This window comes from Periplaneta americana, chromosome 7, assembly GCF_040183065.1.
Source record: "Periplaneta americana isolate PAMFEO1 chromosome 7, P.americana_PAMFEO1_priV1, whole genome shotgun sequence".
Lineage (NCBI taxonomy): Eukaryota > Metazoa > Arthropoda > Insecta > Blattodea > Blattidae > Periplaneta > Periplaneta americana.
Window position 1 is genome coordinate 9,056,911 of NC_091123.1, and position 19,513 is coordinate 9,076,423.

Consider the following 19,513-nt stretch of genomic DNA (forward strand, 5'->3'; position numbering starts at 1 on the left):
TCCATTTATTGCGAAAAATGATCATATGGGACACGTCATAATTACAAAATTTATTACAACATAAGTTACAAATAATTCCAAAATTAATAATTTTCGTTAATGGTGATAACTTCTCTGGACATCACATTTTACTAATGGTTTTATAAATGCGGGATGGGCTATCTTGGACCAAGGTGTGTTTTGTAGCATTTATCAGAGGGATTTCCCTTTTCCTCTTTGCCAATATACTTTTATCCCATCAATGATGATAATTTTATCCCAACTGCATTTTCCTATAAATGAATTTGTGAATATTAATCTTTTTATTTGGGTGTATATTAAATTATTTTGCTTAGATATATACGTTGAATAATAGTTCAAGAAAATGAACTATAATAATCAGAGATATCATTCGTAACTGTTGCTAATTGTTGCCAAAAGGACGTAAAATATATGAGAAAATATCGTGACAGTTAAATTGGTATGTTAAGTAAACCATGTAGTGTCAGAGCAGACAATGTCATTTATTCTCACAAGGGATGTACTTGACCTCAAACATTCAGAACCGCACAAATACGTGCTTATAATATAAATCACTCATCAGAAAAATAGTGGTATGAGTCATTCCCGTGCAAAACTGCGCGTCTTACCACAAGATACATTTGAATGATCACCTATTCAAGGTCTAGAGAAGAATTTTGACAATGCGAGATGCAAAATATTAATGTACTAGGTCCAAACACATACATATTTCAATGTCGCAACTATATTGCTACATTTCCCATCAACAGTGTCACAGATCTTTGCTTAAAATATTTATGATACCTGAACAACAAACTTTTTTTCTACTGACCTGATAGTGTTGCACAGCTATTCAGTCTTCAAAGAGCAAGTGTGAGGTTTAGGATTTCAATGAAGTGGTCAAAGCAAAGTGGAACTGAACAAAATACACATCTCACTAAGGCCATTTTTTCACATTCAACATCACTTCCGTATTCAAGCAATTCAATATCAAATGCCACACTAATTACATTTTCAAATGATGACAGAATGTCAATGTCATAATCATAACCTACCTTTTGCCAAGCATATTGCAACATACAGTAGGCTTGTACTTTGGTGCAGAAAGTTGATTCACAGAGTGAATCTGATGATGAAGTTGTGATCATGTAACTTTGCTTGTGGTTTTTCACATTGCAGTCTTATAAAATCAACGATCCTTTTCATATAGAGGTTATATTACCTAACAAGTACACACAGGAGGTTAGAAAAATTTTGTTGTCTATTGTTGATGAAAAATGACTTTGAAATATGTGTGTTTTTGATCCTATTATATTGATATTTTGCTTCAATGCGTTGTTAGAGTTCTTCTCTTAGATCTTGAATAGGTGATCATTCAAATGTCTCCTGTGGTAAGACGCGCAATTTGCATGGGAATGACTCATACCACTGTTTTTGTGATGAGCGATTTATATTCTTGAGCGTTCAAGGTCAAGTACATTCCTTGTCAGAGAGATGCGAAAATTAAAAAATAGATAATAATTAATATTTGACATTGCAAAGGCATCTGGAATTTTTAAAGACAAAGCTTGGCTCTGTATTAAAGACGTACACACTGTTGTGTGTAGTATTTTAGTATTATGCAAAAGATATAATACATTTTAAAATGCAATTCTTCAATCTGAAGAATCCAAAAATGGAAAAATTTAGTACATGGTGCCATTAAAAAAAAATATCTTTGGTATATCCTTTATAATAATGAAAAGTATAGTTTTCAGATATTCCTCTTTTCCTCTCTGTAATTTTTGTCTGCAGAGTTTCTTCATAAAATTAAAACTAGGAAAGCTACAAGCAGTGTTGCATACATTTTAGCAATCTAACCTGAGTGTAGTTGTTTCTAACAAGATGTGTTGGAATGTGTTGCAGTGTGAGGTCATATTCGTGCCTTGTGGCCACATGTGCACGTGTATAAAGTGTGCAGAGTTGGTGCAGGAGTGTCCAATGTGCAGGAGCCAGATCGAGCGGAAGATCCGCGCCATACTGCCGTAACCACATCACGTGCTAGGAGGAGTGAGCATTGCATAACACTTTTCAAACACTTTTTTTACAATTTAGTACTATTGGTCTGATGTTCTGAGCAATGTATTGTTAGAATTACTTCAGGACTGATAGTTATTGCTGTTGCCAAAACGAATGTCTTACTGTTACCAAGGAAACCAGTCATCCATGCTGTTGTCATGACTGGTGGCATGTACGACAGTCTATCCAAAATTACTATTGCCCTCAACCTAAGCATTTAAAATTCTCGTGTTACTTCTTTATGATTGGTCAAGTTATTCCAACGTATTATCTCCAAACCATTTGTTTCAGTTGTCATCCTCAGTGCCACTGGATCTGAAATTGTGGGGTTTTAAACTCATACAAGGGCAATAGATTTAAAAACAGTGATAGGGGAATAATCGAATCCCTATCATTATATTGAACATTTATGCTGTTCGTGATAGTTATCATGAGCATGGTTGGGACTATAAGGATGTTTGGGATTTGAAATAAAAGTTTGATAGGATTTCTGTCTTCATACTCCCCATATTTAAATTTAACAAGACAGAGCCTTCTCATTAACTACTTCATAATCGCTTCCTCATTCCATGAGGCCTGGTTTCGAAACAACAACGCAATTGAGAGTCGAAATGATTCACACATGAATATGAAGTGAATGAATTGTTTGAAATTGTAATGAATAATAATATGCCATTACAGAGAATTGGATTCATTTGGAAATTAATATGACAGTTAAGTACTCTAGATTTAGACTATGTTAAATTAACTTTCTATCATTATACTCCCCACACTTATAAATCACCCCATTTGTGTACGAATAATAATTTTTGGTTAATTTAAAATTAAGTTTTATATTTCATTAAGCTTTTACACGTTAAAAAACGTTTCACTTTAATCTTTTTCAACTCCATCTGATACCGAAATCGCAGATTTCACATGTGTTTTTAACACGACCCCCATGTATACATTTTTCATTTATCAACATGTCATCGTTATTGTTGGAATTTCGTATAAAGAGCCTAGATGACATCCCAGAGGGTTGTACGGTTTCTTTCAGGAAATGCTGTGATGCATATAATCTTTTAAGTTATACAAACACAAGAGGATGAATCCGCTGACATAATAAGCATATGTTGCACATTCCATTTGATCACTGTTGTAGTGGAAGCATAACCTGGGCCATGAATGAACAAATGAGGCTCTTTAACTAATGAATCCATTGCGAGTGGCATCGACACAATCCCCGTAAGGGGCAATGTTGTAATCTTTGTTACAATTTTTCTCGAGTGGAACACAGTAAAACATTCCATGTTAAAAAATTCCCTGTGATGTTCTCTTGACCTCGCTATAGGAGGAGGCAGTATGGCAGCACCATGGTTCAACAGCCTCTTTACCCTCGGAAAGAACCGGTACTCAATTTGATACAAGGCTGGATGCACCTGGAAGATATGATGACGAGAGAAATCTCATCACCACCCAGTTTTAGAGGAGATAAAAATTCTTAGCAGGTCTTCTTTCAGGAGGGAAGTAAAACTGCGAGAACTATAGCACGTAAAAATAACAAAAGAGTCTGTCCCTAATAGAGGACACCAGGCAAAATTTGCTGGCCATATCTCTTTCACGTCAAATCTTGGAAACCCACTTCGGCTTGTATCACCTTTCATTTGTAATCAGTATCATACTAGAAAATGTGATAGGATAATTATGAATCTTCTAAATACTTATGAAATGTCTGTGTCCTTCATATTGTAAATTTTTATACTGAACAACAATGTAATTTTTTTATCTCAACAATAACTCTTCACTTTCTACAATTTAATTTCACTCCTGTCAACAATGGGATTTGCTCTCCGCACAGCAACACAGCGTTCGTTATTGCACTCCACAGATGACAATGACAATTTACTTGTATTATTGAGAACAATAATGAACTGTTAATCTTAACTAATATTCACAAAGCACTATTTACAACACAGAACTGTCAGTTCTCAGTTCACAGCTCGTTTGTCTTGGCTAGTTCTTCTAGCTCAGTCGCTCGCGTTCACAGAATCTCGAACCCCAGACCTTCAGAGACGATCCACTGAACTTCGAACTCAGGTCCCCCAACTGCGGTCCACTGCACTCGAACTCTGGGCTTCAGGCTCCACAGTTACGGACACAACTCAAGTCGCGCTCTGGTCTCAAAGCTGGCTTCACTGCTACACAAGACTAACTCGCTTACTGTCCAAATCTGCCTGTAACAACACTGGCTTACTGACTGACGTTCACTTGCGTCTTCTCTTTTATAACCAAACTATAGTTTCTGGAGAGTTCGCGAAAGATTCCACTCTCGAATAATCTGGATATTTCCACTTCTCTGCCGTGGTCACTCTTTCCCCTTTCTCCCCACAGCACATGCCGCAGGAAGCAGATGCGCGTGCAACCTGCCCGTCATGGCCGACTTAGCCCTTCCTCCGTCGGTCGTGAGATCGAACCTCACGTGGCCGTCACAATATACTACTGCCACTTATTGGGTCTGGATTCATATGCAAATGCATAGTTTTACTGGCCAGTTGAAAGTCTTGCAAAAACATTTTTATACTTGTTTTGTCATAACAATAGTGCAATTGGAGGCTCAGCTGATTCATCTCCAATACAGTGCTGGCAACATTGCTACCTTCTCTTCTAGTTTCTTAACGGAACATCAGTCCTGAAGTAATTTTAATCCCATTATTGATGCTTTTATGTGATACAATATGAAATAAGTTTAATTTTATAATGTCGAACAAATTATAAGCATAAGGTGTTGCTGAGGTAAGTTGCCTGAGTGGGAAATCCATTGGAACAAGCTAAGGTGTGGGAAGTTCTAACACTTTCATTTGTGCCTCTCACTTTAAACTGCCACAAGAGTCCTTCAGTTTTTTGGGGAAGGGATTTATGTTTGAGTATATTAGTCAAATATTTCTCTCGCGGCCTCCTCATACATCAGGTTTGTTTAGTTTTACTTCTCTAGAATGAGATTATTTTTCATTGTTGTTAGCATCACAGACATATCAGAAAATTTTACAAAACATATCAGTAAATTCATCTTTCTACAAATGTAAAAAGTAGAAACTATTTTCAGATTAGATGCAGTACATTACATTAGAGTCAATTTATATAACAATGCATAAAATCCACCAGAGATGATAACATTTAGTACTTCTTGGAGGAAGTACTTTGCCTAGAAGTTTCGCATCTGTGTATTTGTGTGCGAAATTTGAAAGTTCTCTCTCGCAGAGTTCTTAGTTTTATTAAATTCTCAAATTTCTTACATTAAAAGTGTTGGAAGAGAAAGATGTGCAGAAAATAAATTTTCAGAATATCATAATACAAGCTTGTAGTAATCAGGGACCAAATGGTGGAGAAACATACTGTAAATCGAGAAATTCTGCATACGTAAAATTATTGTCATTGATTCTGTGTTCATTTTGAAACTTAAGACCAACAAAATGGACTGTATGGATCTCATTCAAGTAACTATTGTGTAGTATCTTTAAAACTTTCATAATCTTTTGTGACAGAAATATTTCATAATCATTCCAGTGCTATAAAGTTAGAAACACAGTTGAACTTAGTTATAGCATCATCAAAAGGACTAAAGAAATGATGTCGTAATAAGTGAGAGTTGCTATAAGAATAAATAAATAAATTTACTAAATAAAATTGAAAGAAGAAGTACATTCACAAGTGTATTTTGTGTGCTACTATAATTTAATTTTTATTTTCCTATAACCTTAAACACTACAACATTTTTAAATACTTCACACTGCTCTTGTTTTTTATGGTTATAAAAATAAAAATACTGTACTGGATTATAGAAAATAGTGAAATGGAGTAAAATACTGTAATGTGCAGTAATTAAATATATAGAATACTCACATGAACGTGGGTTGAACAATATGTAATCTGCTTCAGTTTTTAATCTGTTTCTGTTTTGTAAAATATTGCAGCTCTAAACCATTCTAAATTCTCCCTTAACCAAGCAAAATTCATGACACAGATCAACTTTCTTTTTACCACTCTCGATTTGTTTCATAACATTAACTTTATCTTCCACATTTAAAACGTATCTTTTCATTGGACCTTACTCCATTGTACTGTATGTAACACTTTTTTGCAAATCCTGAAGTTACAGTCTGAACTGAATATCTGGATCATGCTTTTGTTTGTAAAAAAAATCAGTGGCAAGACAGAAAAAGGGTCTGGTGAAGTTAGTGAAATATTTTCAGAAGTATTTGTGTTCTCTTTATGTGTCATGTTTATTTAAATTTTGGATTTCACTAATTATATTTTATTTAAATTCAGAAACTGCACAAAATAATTCAGTGTATATTTATAATAACAGTTTCTCTGATGCTTTATAAATATATTTTATAAGTTCAGTAACTTTTTATGATTATTTAACTTCTTTACAATTAAATTTGTAGAAAAGAAAAGTTGCAAAGCACTGTTTTAACAGCAGGAATTGTTAAAATAAACTAACCTAATGAAATCATAGAAAAGTTCGAGATAAAAATTCACAAACCTGATGTATGACATTTAAAACCCAAATCTGTTGTAGAAAAATCTATAGAATTTTGCATCCGTATAGATGAAAACACGTAAATCCTTTTTCTGGCTTTATTTGAAGTTACCTCATCAGAAATGCCCATTGTCGAGAGGGCATCATACTTAAAGATTAAATATTTGAAACCCTTTTAAGAGCAATACAAACCCTTACCATGGTTTTTATGTAAGTGAAATGGGCTGGTGTTAATTTTCTAGATTTACAATGTGCAAAATAACACTGTCCCTGAATGAGAGGACTCCGGGAAAAATTTACGAATTGTTTCTAGCTCATCTAAAAATTCATTTATCATCAAGATATTAAATTCTATCTCAAAGATGCCTGTAACAGAAGACATGGCAGTGTAACAGGCTTTGGCCTTCAAGTAATCATCTTCTAGTGGATCTTTGTGTCAGCTGAACAAAAAATCAAACAATTTTGAATGGATGATATTAAAAAACAAAAAGTACACATACATGTAATTACATAAATTGAGCTAAACATGTACGTATCACATTCATATTGTATTTTAAACTCACTTTTCTTTGTAGAATTGAACTTATGTTATAAAGATGTTTCATATGGAAACTATATAGAACCACTCATTATTTTTTAATTGGATTGAAAATAGCTTCCAGTCCACAGCTCTGAAAATTGCAAATTTGATTTACAGTGGACATAGTGTAATCAGCTTATAGCTGGACACATGTATCCTATCATCTGTCCACAATATGCGGAACCCGAATCACGCAAGTGAAGTGAGTAGGCATTAGATACACACACATATTAAGAAGTAAGAAGTAAGTGAGAAAGTAGATGCGTTTTTCTCTTTCAGTTCTAGTATTTGTGGATTTTTTGTTATCTAGCGGATACCTGTTCACTAGTGGATTGAAATATGCTTTCAAACTCAGTTCAGAGCAATGTCTCTCCAAAATTCATTGCTCTGAACTTGGCTATAACCATGGCTCTGGGAGATTACTGCTACATCCATGCATGATGAAAGAAACTCCTTGAAATATTAAAACTAACACGACAGATATCAAAAACTTATAAAATGAGTTCAGTTACATGAAGGAAAGTGAGAGTTCAAAACATAGAATTAACTTTTTCTTGTAATTTGAGAAACCAAGAAGCAGAAATGTCTTTTAATATCTGATGAGAGTCAGTAATGTAAGAATATTTTAATTTTCTTAGGGACGGAAATCTCATGAATGTCATCCTCCTTAAATTTGATGCACAAATTAATTGTAGGTACGAGTCAGTGATATCACAATGAAGCCACCGAGTCACAAGAGAAAAGCACCGACAAGTCTGTGAAAGAGTTGTGCAAAATGAACGTGGTTGTCGATTATACAGTGGAACCTCAGTTACACGATTTTTAATATTCTGAAACTACAAAATTTCCAAAACGTATGTAAGATTACTTACCATGCCACCTATAAAAAGCTCTAAAAATCAAACTTGGACATAAACACATCTGAACATGTTAATTTGACAGTAATAATTTCATTGTACTGGAATTTGAAATTAGTGGCCATGAACTTGAGAATATTCCATGAATATAACTCTTGGAAATGTTCTGTCCTCGCCAAAAATGACAAACCTAAGCAGGTCAATTAATGTCTCGCATACTATCTTTTTTTTTTTTAAATATGGGGAAGGGTCCTGAAGGCTTGAACCTCAGCCTGATCATTCCTTTTAGTAGGAATGGTCGTTGAAGTATGAGTATCGGTAGTCGTTTTGATTATCGTTGTCAATTCATTTCACAATATGATGATCGAATTATTGTCCCATATTCATACACAACATTAAATCTAGCCATATACAAACATGTTTATTTTAGGTTATAACTTTGAACAAAATTATGTATTGTATGTGCCAAAACAAACAGTGCTGAAATTCTCGCTCTAATACTGTGCATGTATGTATCGTATCCATGGTGAAGTTTGTTTATCTGAACTCATTGTTATATTGTTGATATGTAATATATTAAGATTTTTGTTAAAATGGTTCTCACAACAGAGGAGAAGATGTTTATTTTCTAGCATTATTTCCAGTCATACGGAGTGGGGCGTCAGAATGAGCCGAGCTTGCACCACTTTAAAGAGCAGTACCAGAAGCGATGCGGCACCAAATAACACAACAGTGTTAGCTGTCGTCGAGAAGTTCTGTCGTATGGGATCAGTTTTATGTTGCCTTAGATGTTATAATGACTTATTGATTTTCAAAGTATGTTTGTAATTTCTGTATGACCAGAAATAATGCTCCACAGTAAACACCTTCTCCTCTGTTGTGAGAACCATAATTGCAGAAATCAACACAACACTGAATTCACAATAGGTCAAACTATTGTGTACAATAAATAAATACTTCGTTGCTAGGGAAACTTGAACAGCAGATGAGCTGTAATTTCAGTTCTGTTTGTTTTGCGCATACTGTATTACAAGATATATCCCCTAACACTATTACGTTGATTTAATTTATTATTAAATCCACTATACTTCTTACAGGACTTCCTCAGAAGAACGTAATAAATTCAGTAAAATTAAATAAACATTGAATTGCAAGTATCACTGGGACGCCATGTTTGTTCTTAGGCATTGAAAATATCAGCTCATACACTCTTAGTTGCTATGTTACAAGGACAGTGAGCTTTTTTTTTTACTTTATTATGCTTTCCAGCTTATGTTTAAATGAACAGTAATTCTGAGAATAAAGCCCAGAGAGAGACTCCTATTCTGTATCCTACATAAATGGCAATGTAGGCATCGTAATGAGCTTCCAGAATGCAAGCAATAAATCTAACTGCAATAAACATTGTTATAAACATTATTGAAAACTGCCACTGTTACCAGTAGATGTAGCCATTCTACTTGCAATAATTCGAAAGATAGGTGCATGTGTTGACATGTTACCCTCGAATGGGATGAAGTGATACATTTTCGAATTTAAATTAGCCTACTTGCATCTTTCCTATGGTTCATGCAACAAAAACGTGCATCTTGTATTCCAGTTTCTTCGTACATACTGACATTTCGTGAATGGGTAGCTGTTTTTTATTTATTGGAAAAAAAAATTGTATCATTCTACCCCTGGTTTGAGGTGAAGTGATAAAGCAATTTTTCATTCAATATAATTTTTTAATGAAGATGTGGAGTAATACACAATATAAGTTTCTTCATAAATTTTCTTGGAATTTTGTGATAATTTAGTTTCCCAGCGTGCAAAATTTGATTAGAAAAAAAGAAATACGCATATCCCACAATTTGTTGAAGTATTTTAGAACGTGAATTTAATTATTGATGAAAAATGCACACCAAGTAAAATTATTACAGACTTTTCAGCTCAAAATGAACTTCAATACATAAACCATAAACATAAAATACTGCTCAAAATGAGGCACATACTATTAGCACGAACTGTAAGACAAAATTCAAGGCATATGACACTTAAAAAGTACAAAAATAAAGAAACTAATTGAAGTGGTGAGATCAAAAACCATTCAAGTCCACTTTTGGCCATTCATTTTTTTTACGGTTGTCAGCCCACTTTGAGGTCTGTGGAAATAGAGGGAAAAATTGGATCAGTGTCTGGTAGAATTCCCGGGTAGCTTAGTTGGTAGAGCATTGGTATGTTTAACCAAAGGTCCCGGGTTCGATGCCCGGCCCCAGAACAATTTTTCCCTTGAAATTATTCAGTAACAGGAAATGTTTAATATGAAACAGAAAGTACAACAGTGGGCGCAATCGCATACTGGTACTGAGAATCGGTGACGCGACACTGTGACCAATCAGGCCTTACTTGAGTCACGTGTTGTTTACAGTAGAATTATTCTAACAGCAAAAAGATCATAGTCCTCTGGTTGTCTTTGTAGAGTCGTTGATTCTGCTTCACACTCACTGTCAGTGTTTGATGAAGCACCTTCCTGTGGTCTTACAACAACTGGGTCATCATCACATGATCCGTCATCTTTAATACTTTTGGCACTAAAGTTTTCACCTGATGAAACATTGATTCTTCGACCTCTTTTTCGTTTGACTGCTGATAGATTGTTGTTGGTCCAATGCCTAGATACTTGACAATATTCGCCATCTTGCACTCCAGTATTTTTGACAATGTCATCTTCTTGTAGCAGTGCTGATGATACACAGGAAATTCCTGTTCTTTGCAGGTGCTTGCAAAAAATCATGATCTTTTATCAACTTGAATATCGCAACATCAGATTTACGTTGCCCTTGGGGGAATTATCTCGAGGTTAATCAATAAAATTTCCCAGGGTTTATCTCTTGCTTCGTCTGAATTTTGTTTGTTTTTGGGAGATCTGCATTTACTTTTGATTAGTTGTTTTACAGAATAAAATGGAAGTCCTTTATTACTTGGTTGTTTTAATTAGGTAATAGGTCATTTTCTACAATCCTGAATTTTAGCCCCTTTTGTAGACTGTTATGAAATAATAGCTTGAATCTCATAATATAAGTGTTTTGGAATTTATTTAATCTATATAAGAGGTTCTTTCGTATTTCTCATAGCAAAAATTCTTCACATACTTTCAAGATTACTTCTACAGGAATAAGCAGCCTGTTTACACCTGATTTTAATTTGACTTTTTAGATTGAAGACCACTAATTTAAGACAAGGATATCGGAATTACATACAATTGTAGGATAGTTTCGTTGAGTAACGTACAAATTACAGTACAATTCGATACTCTGCTGAGGTTCCACTGTGTTTATTTCAGCCTTCATATGTTGCTTCTGAAAGTGAGGGCAAAGATAAATTTTTTTGCCAAGAATAAAATTGTATCAAGGTTGGTTAGCCTCTTTACTTAAGCTAATTTGTGCCTTACATGTAGGCAAATGTTGACCATTTTCATATCCTTATCGTTACTGTATTGCGAACTTGTTATATCTGTGGCTTTCATAGTGATTCTTGTAGATTTTGGGTACCTGAACCGTGTTATGAGTAGAAATGTGTGCCATGTTTGTTTCAGAGGTTCTTGTGGGTTCTGTCTTCAAAGAAGGACCCGCTTCTTTTATCTGTATTTCGTTTAATGTGGAACCAGTAATATTTTACGAAATGGAGACATCTCTGTCCACAACATGGTTCAACTACTCTAACTCTGTTGAATATATATTTATTCCTCACCTTTCTTTGTGTGCGATATTCACAGTTTGTTCAGATTTTAAAAACTGAATCGTCTGAAGATCACTGGATTGTATAAATGAGTGTTTGCTAACAGAATATTTACCTTTGCTGCTTTCTGTATATCCATCTTTAGCAGCACAGTGTTATACGCCTTCCATTTGTTACATTTTTGCAATATTTGCAAACTTACTTTACAGTGCCTCTGTTAAAATGAAGAGCACAACTAGATGATTCAGTCAGAGTGAGCTAACACACAACCAACAACAGAAACATAATACCTACCAGTATCCAAAACTTAAGTAAAACAGTTCTTGTTACCATAGAAACTATTAAAGCAGTTCAGATTATGTATTGGTTGCCATACAAACTGTTAAAAAGCAGTTTAGATTATTTATTGGTTGCTATAGAAGCTATTAAAGCTGTTCAGATTACTTATTAGTTACCATAGAAACTGTTAAAGCAGTTCAGATTATTGAAACTATATTAAATCAGTTCAGATTATTTATTGGTTGCCATAGAAACTATTGAAACAGTTCAAATTATTTATTGGCTACCATACAAACTGTTGAAGTATCACGTGACTTATGAAGGGACATGTTTTAATTGTCCTGGAAAGTTAAGTTGCCTGTGTAGGTTAGCTCACACTCTGAATCTTTATTATACATCAGCACCAATTGTGTATATATACATAAATACATACATGCTTGCTTCTCCTATCTTTCTCTATGCAAAGTTTGAGAGATTTTGAACAAAGTGACCTTAATTAACATCAAAAGCATCAAAGCCTTTTCATAATGCCTGTACGAACACCGATACTCACAGTAATGTAGATTAGTGAACAAAATATTGGTGCTACAATCAGAATGTGAAAGAACAAGATTTTTGAAACAAAAAAAGTTATTTATTTTTCACTCATTAAGTTAACAAGATGAGTTCATCATTGAAGCCACCGAGTGAGTGATAACACAGAAGAAGCACAAGTGCCAACTTGATAACAACAAACATCTGATTTTGTATCTTACTCAGTGTATTGCAACGAGAGCATGAAGTGTACTACTGCCATGAATTGAAAATGCCTTCATGGCAATGCAAGGCTTTTGATGACGTTTTTCTGTACAATATAAATAAACTCAGTGTGTGATTTCTTGGGAGGAGGGAACAGCAGAATCCTCCTACTGCCACAGACATCCCTTTTCCTTTTTATCTGAGGGAAGAAGCAATGTTTTTCTTATTAAAGTTGTCCCTATTACAGGGTAGTGAGAAGTTGAAGCTCTCACTTTTGCATTAGTAGCAGTAGGGATGCAGTCTTACGTGTTTGCCTCGCCTTTATCCCCAGAGAAAACTCCCTAGTACTTATTTCTATTAGACGCTGGGTCAACCTAAGGACCACAGTGCAGTTGGAAGGATTGGGTCAATTGGAAAAATCCTTGACTATCGGGGATCGAACTTACGACTTTCGTCTGTATAGCATAGTGTCTTAACCACTATTTGTGTTTGGCTGACCCAGCTTCTAACAGAAAAAAGTACTAGGGAGTTTTCTCTGCGGATAAAGGCGAGGCAAACAGCTATACAGACGAAAATCGCGAGTTCGATTCCCAGCAGTCATGGGTTTTTCCAATTGACCTAATCCTTCCAACTGCACTATGGTTGACCCAGCTTCTAACAGAAAGGCTTTATGAATGCGACACTGAAAGAAAAATATTGACTGTTCCTGCCTATATTTAGAATAACAAATCCTTTATATTTCTGCTGAGAGGTTGTTTTAAATTGACAGATGATTTTCAAAAGAATTATGAAGCTACCGTTTTCGACCATTAACTAGACTTATTTAGGGTCAGCATCCATTCATTCATTCTGTAATGACGGAGAATAGATTTTGATTTATAACAACCTCTGGGGAGTCTAAATTGATTTTAAATTTCATAGTATTGAATAGAAATTCTAGAGTGAAAAATAACAAAGCTTGTAAGAACCATTTTTGTAATTTTAAGGTGTTGACAAAACAGGTTGTAAGTGTGAAGCCCAATAATGTATAAAAGTCTTATGTTGAAATTCAAGGAGAAAATTAATATAGGCAGTCACAGATATCACCAGTTATAGAGGATTTGAATGGAAAGAAATGTTTGTCTCTCCTGAAAAATTTTTTTACACTCTTCAATTACCTATTATTGTCTTTTAAATGTGTTGCATATAAGTTACAGGTAAATTTGCCAAGTAATGTTCCCAAAATTTACCACATCTTAAATTCCTGACTGTGCCAATGTAGACAAACATAGAGACTGTTCCCTCATCTAGAAATAGAGAATGATCCACTCTTTACAGTTAAATTTGCTGTAATTATTTCGGAATTTGTGATAGATGAGATTTTGAGCAAGTTGTCTACAAATAATAAATATTAGTTCCTCCCGTCATTATCTTTTCACTATTCCTCAGTTATAGTCATGCTGTAACATGGTTTCAGAAAGAAATTTATGGCTGCACAATGAGAGGACCACCCTGTATATTCACACACTGAACCCACGCCTTGGGGAGTGTTGCGGTTGTGCAGTTTCTTCATGCTCTTCGGTGTATCCATATTTATTTATATGAATTTATCCCATGTTAGTTACTCTAGAATGGGAAGGAATATTCTAGACTAGCAACTCCATACATGCATATTCATGTATCAATCTATATTTCTAATGCAGTTCAAGGCCTTTTGAAAACCTTGTGGTATAGTATTCAGTGATCAATTTACATTGCAAGTTTTTCAATTACAATGATGATGGGATCAAAAAGCTCAACGAAACTAAATCGAAAGTAGACTGGTGTTGACATCTGTGTAGACTAGACTGTGGATTCGTTATAATCCACTCTGTTGTGGATGTCTGTATTGTGTTGAAGTCATTCCATTAATGTAAGAAAAGAGAGTATAAATAATGTTCGCATGATTTTTATACCAACTAGTGATTAAAATTAGATAACAGATCATATTATATCTCAATTAACATAGAGTATTAATCAAATGTTCAATGTTGTGTACATATTTTTAAATTGTAGACATTTATAGCGGGATTTTAAAACATTCTTTATAATACCGGTATATGTATTACAATGTACTAAAACATAAATTGTAGATTGGATAGAATTCGTGTAAACAGAGACTAGATTATTTTGTTAACTGTCAGACTAAAGATAGTGGTTTTTAAAAAGATAAGAGTTGGTAGTTTGACGATAAGTAACACAAGATTTATACGGGTTTTATAGTGCAATATGTAATATCAGATAGTTGTTCATGAAGTCTTAGGGGGTCATTCAAATCGAAAAATAGCACGTTGGATCAAAAATACTTTCATAAAGTCTTTTAGTTCGTTTTATTTTCTGTTATTTATAACAAGGGTTTGTTCTACGAATTTTAAGCGTGTTATATTAAGAGAAACATATATATGAATACTGTATATTGAATTGAATTTTTACCATCTTGTACAGCATGTTACAATATTACTGTATAATCCCGAATAGCACCCATCCCTGAATAAGATACGCACCCTAAATTTCTAATGACAAAACTCGGAAAAATGTACTAAGAGACCACGATATGAAAGGCTTGAATAAAACCCGCACCCAATTTTCAGAAACAATATTTTTTAATAAAAAGTGCAGATGGCATTAGAAATTATACAGTACTTAATGTACTGCTCATTTGACAGCAAAAATAGACTATAAAAACTATTTCTAGGGGTTTAAAAGTTAATTAAAAACTAAGCAGGCATAGATTGGAGTCAAATTCTGAAATATTAATATTTCAAGTAAAGTCAGATTTGTATAATACACATTACTGTTCGTTAACAGGAAACCATAAATTTAAGTCACACAGAGCCTGGGTCTTTGACATCTTGTCAACCCACTTGAGGTATGTGGATATAAAGGGAATAATTGAGCCTAGTCCTGGTAGAGTTCCTGGGTAGCTCAGTCAGTAGGGCATTGGCGTGTTCAGCTGAAGGTCCCAGGTTCGATACCCAGTCCCGGAACAATTTTTCCTTGAAATTATTCATGTTATAAATATGTTGGAACAGTCACAGAATTTACCATGTGACCTCTTGCACTACAATAATCATACACTGCCTGATGAAACCACCATCTGAGTCATGTGACTGGTGAGCAGGACTGGATTTATATGCGCTCTGAAGAGGTATTGTTCATATAGTAAGTCACGCCCTCATAGTCTGATATCAGATATTTCTGGATACTTAGCTGTGGTGTGGGAAGCAATGCAAACACAGAAGCTTTTTTAAAGGAGACAAAACAAATTTAAACACAGTATTTCTTGATAAACACTTAACGGTAACTTTCACGTGTAATATGCTGATTCAATACGTGATTATTTGCTTAATTTAGGTATTATTACATAAAGACTCGATGATTTAAACCACGCCTTCTCAATCGTAATATACGTCTATCCAAATACTTTTTTTCAATGTCACGAGGTCGTTTTTCAACAGTTCTAATCTTCTCTCCTCGCAGTGGCTTAGGTGTAATCCATTTCTGAGGTTGGGGCACCTGGAAGGCGGAGTTACATTGCCCCACTAATATATGTGCTGCCAGGAGAGGCCTTAAAACTAATCTTAATCTAAATTTCTGGCCATAGACGAACACAGGAATAATTCCCTTTAAGGAAAAATTCTGAAAAGAAACTGCCTACTGAAGGATGCACTGGAAAGAATGGTGAATGGGAGGAGTTCGGGGCATAAGAAATCAGATGATAAACGATGTTAGATATATGGATCATACCCGGAGACTAAGAGGAAAGCAGAAAATAGGAAAGATTGGAGAATGCTGGGTTTGCAATGAAAGACCTGCCTATAGACAGAACACTTATGTAAGGAAAAATTCCTGTGCTCCAACTGAAAATCAAATCCAGGACTCCATGAACTTAGCCAGAAGCTCTGACCACTAGACCATGAGGCTGTAACTTACAGTGCATATAAATCTGGGCCCTACTGATGACGGGAATGAGAACACACTTGCCTTCATGTCTTGATCCATTCTGCTATACAAAAATGTTTAAACCCATGCTGCCTGTTTTTTGATGAAGGTAAAACTTGACCTAATAAGCTGGTGTACCTGCCTTTACTTGTTGCATCGCTCTATTCTCATAACACGAAGTTTAGTGCATTATATACGGACCCCTCTATTAATATTTTAGATGCAGTATTAGTCAAACTAAATTATCAGCTTCATTCCCATGAGAGAGACCTGTGTTCATATCTTGTATAGTACTAATAGGCATATGTGTACAAAAACCATGTTTAGGGGAGTTTTCAATGGAGTTCACTCTGCCATTTCCACGTTATTTTGGTTTAATTTAGATCTGCTTCCCATGATGCACCATGAGCGGGTGAAAACGTAATACGGCGAACGCCAGTAGGGGAAGTTATCCCCACTTACATGAAATGTGCATTCGACACAACACTAGCCTATCACGTAGAGTGTGTGGTGAGCTTGTAGGGGAAAAGTGGAAAGGGGTCGTGGGCGGAGCTTAACGTTCGCCGTATTACATTTTTCCCCATGAGCGAATTCTATGATGGATAAGTTACGTACAGTTTTGACATGTTACTAGGTGATCAGTTGTTGGTTTCTGGTAGTTAAGTGAAAACTCTGGCACGAAATCAGCTATTCCTTTATTCCAAATACCTTAACCGACAAAAGGATAAAAATTCATAAAAAAAAAAAAACCAACTGCGTGGACTCTTAACCTTGTAATAACAAATGTCATCTCCATTGCTGACACGAAAACTTTGTTTATACAGTCATTAAATTCGAAATACTCCAAGTTATCACAAATTAAATTCAATTATGTTACTAAAATACAGTTCACATGGAAAACTTGCATGAAAATAAACTTATTGGCTGCAATTCTCTGCTTTAATCCATTTTTCAAATGTAATTATACAAAGTTATAAATCCTTTATCATATCACAGTAAGAAATGTTAATTTTAAGATTGTAACAAATACGAGTTCACTAATAGAAACTGAGGGAAGTAGATAATGGAGTTTTGTAAAAAGGACGCTATCAACAAAATTAAATCACTAAAATAAAACTGTTTAAGATCCATCATTTCATAAAATGTGTTACTTTAGCTTAGTATTTTCACTTTTTTTTTTCATACATCACGGAAATGAGTGGAAGGAGAAATTATTTATAACAGTTTATTAACGTAAAGCCACAAAATTGTTGAGAACGCCCTCATTACAAAACACTATCAATATGAAATATATTAAAATCAAATATGAACACAACTGTTTAATGTAGACATAATTTGGTAATCTTGTTACACTAGATTTGTCTACGGATTTTTGTAAAAGAAACCTAAACTATACCGAGTAAGTTATACTTGGTAGCCACATTAACTGAAAAGATTACAACTGTGAGGTTCTTGTGCATATTTTAAAAAAATAACAATAAGAACGCTAATGAAACAAACATTTGAGATCCATTTTAATTGCAATTAAAACACATCGGTTTAAATTAAACCACATGAACTTGAAAACTTAAGTATTACATTGGAGATGCTACTCTAGAATCTTTCTTTGTAGGGTACTTATTTACAATCACTGATCAACACAGTCATATATTACATCTGAACTGGTTTCAAGACCGTTTTCTAAATCAACTTCCACACTGCTATCCTTATCACCAGTATCATTCCCATTTTGATCCTCCGATTTTCTTCCCTCTTTCTGCATTTTACGCTTTGCTGTTGCATCTTTTTTCCCCTTTTGCATCTTTTTGAAATCTGTAAAAGTAAGAATTGACAGAATTTAATAAATATACAATGTAATCTAAATCGAATTCAAATTGTTTATTCTTTATTTCTTTTTTCAACCTACATTCCAACACATCCTGTAAAGGGTCCAGGAACTTGCTGAACTCCACGTTACCAATAGCCTGTAATACATCTTGTCCACTAATGGTTTTTCTGTTATTGCTCGTTGCTTCCATGTTGGCTGCAGATGTTATGTATAAAATATATACTGATGCAGATTTAGCAAATGCTGTTCTTGCTTCTTTAGCGATATTAATTCCATCCGGTAGGGCCTCCTTAATTATCCTAGTAACTACAGCATTTGGCAGATTCAAATCCTCCAGTCTCTCAGCCATAACTGCAAAATACAAATAACTGACGAAGAAGGGTGATTCGTATTTAAAATCTTACAACACTACCATAATTTTAAACGTGAAAGATTAACAGCATACCAACCAATTACGCGTCACATATGCAGGCGTCAGTTACATAGAATTATCTCACATGTCATTTTGAACTATGAAGAGAGTACAATTGCACAAGCGAATCAAAAACGCGCGAAATGTTCGTCAGCTGTTACACTTCAACGAAAACAATTGTAAATAGGGTAGCCAACGTGACTAGGTCAGATTTCCACAAGCCCCTCGCCAGAGACTCTGCCCTCGCATCATGTCCTACGTGCAATCAGTTGATCACTATAATTTCGTCAAATGCTTCAAAAGAATAAAAATCACTAAATGAATTGATGGTTAAAAACCGCTGAATCCCTATATCAATCATACAAATAATAAATGATTTTATCCGTCAAACCAACACAGAAAAACAGGAAAACCCCCTAAAGTTAGCGACACTGCTCATAAACTACACTCTTGCTCTTTCTTTTTTTTTTTCTATACATGTATACCAATAGTACATTAAATATACCTCCGTGGCAAGTGTCAACGTCTACGAAGAATTTTTTTTTCCGTCAGGAGA

At 34.6% G+C, this 19,513-nt stretch overlaps 2 protein-coding genes across 6 annotated transcripts in view; one reads left to right on the forward strand and one right to left on the reverse strand.

The window, feature by feature from the left end:
* Positions 1–18,585, forward strand: part of LOC138702877 (E3 ubiquitin-protein ligase LRSAM1-like) — a 46,650-nt gene extending 28,065 nt beyond the window's left edge. For both annotated transcript variants that reach the window (XM_069830246.1, XM_069830248.1), the window contains one exon: positions 1,906–18,585. In XM_069830246.1, coding sequence (XP_069686347.1) covers positions 1,906–2,028 — 123 coding nt within the window. In that variant the 3' untranslated portion in view covers positions 2,029–18,585. The remainder of the gene's footprint in view (positions 1–1,905) is intronic.
* On the reverse strand, positions 17,396–19,452 carry Chrac-14 (DNA polymerase epsilon subunit 3 Chrac-14). 4 transcript variants are annotated; one of them, XM_069830249.1, is made up of 3 exons: positions 18,995–19,452; positions 18,624–18,913; positions 17,396–18,529 (listed from the first exon to the last, which is right to left on the reverse strand). In XM_069830249.1, exons 2-3 carry the CDS (start codon positions 18,892–18,894, stop codon positions 18,345–18,347), a joined length of 456 nt encoding a protein of 151 aa, XP_069686350.1. In that variant the 5' UTR covers positions 18,895–18,913; positions 18,995–19,452; the 3' UTR covers positions 17,396–18,344. The 4 variants fall into 4 exon arrangements, with proteins under 4 accessions (XP_069686350.1, XP_069686352.1, XP_069686353.1 ...); XM_069830251.1 differs by having other exon boundaries at positions 18,624–18,896; positions 18,995–19,353; XM_069830252.1 differs by having other exon boundaries at positions 18,624–18,896; positions 18,991–19,353.
* Between the last annotated feature and the right edge of the window lie 61 nt (positions 19,453–19,513).

Coding starts and splice junctions, on each gene's coding strand:
- Chrac-14 (XM_069830249.1), bottom strand. CDS start 18,894: ATGGCTGAGAGACTGGAGGATTTGAATCTGCCAAATGCTGTAGTTACT. Junction 18,530..18,623: donor TTTACAGGATGTGTTGGAAT/GTAGGTTGAAAA, acceptor TTACTTTTACAG/ATTTCAAAAAGATGCAAAAG.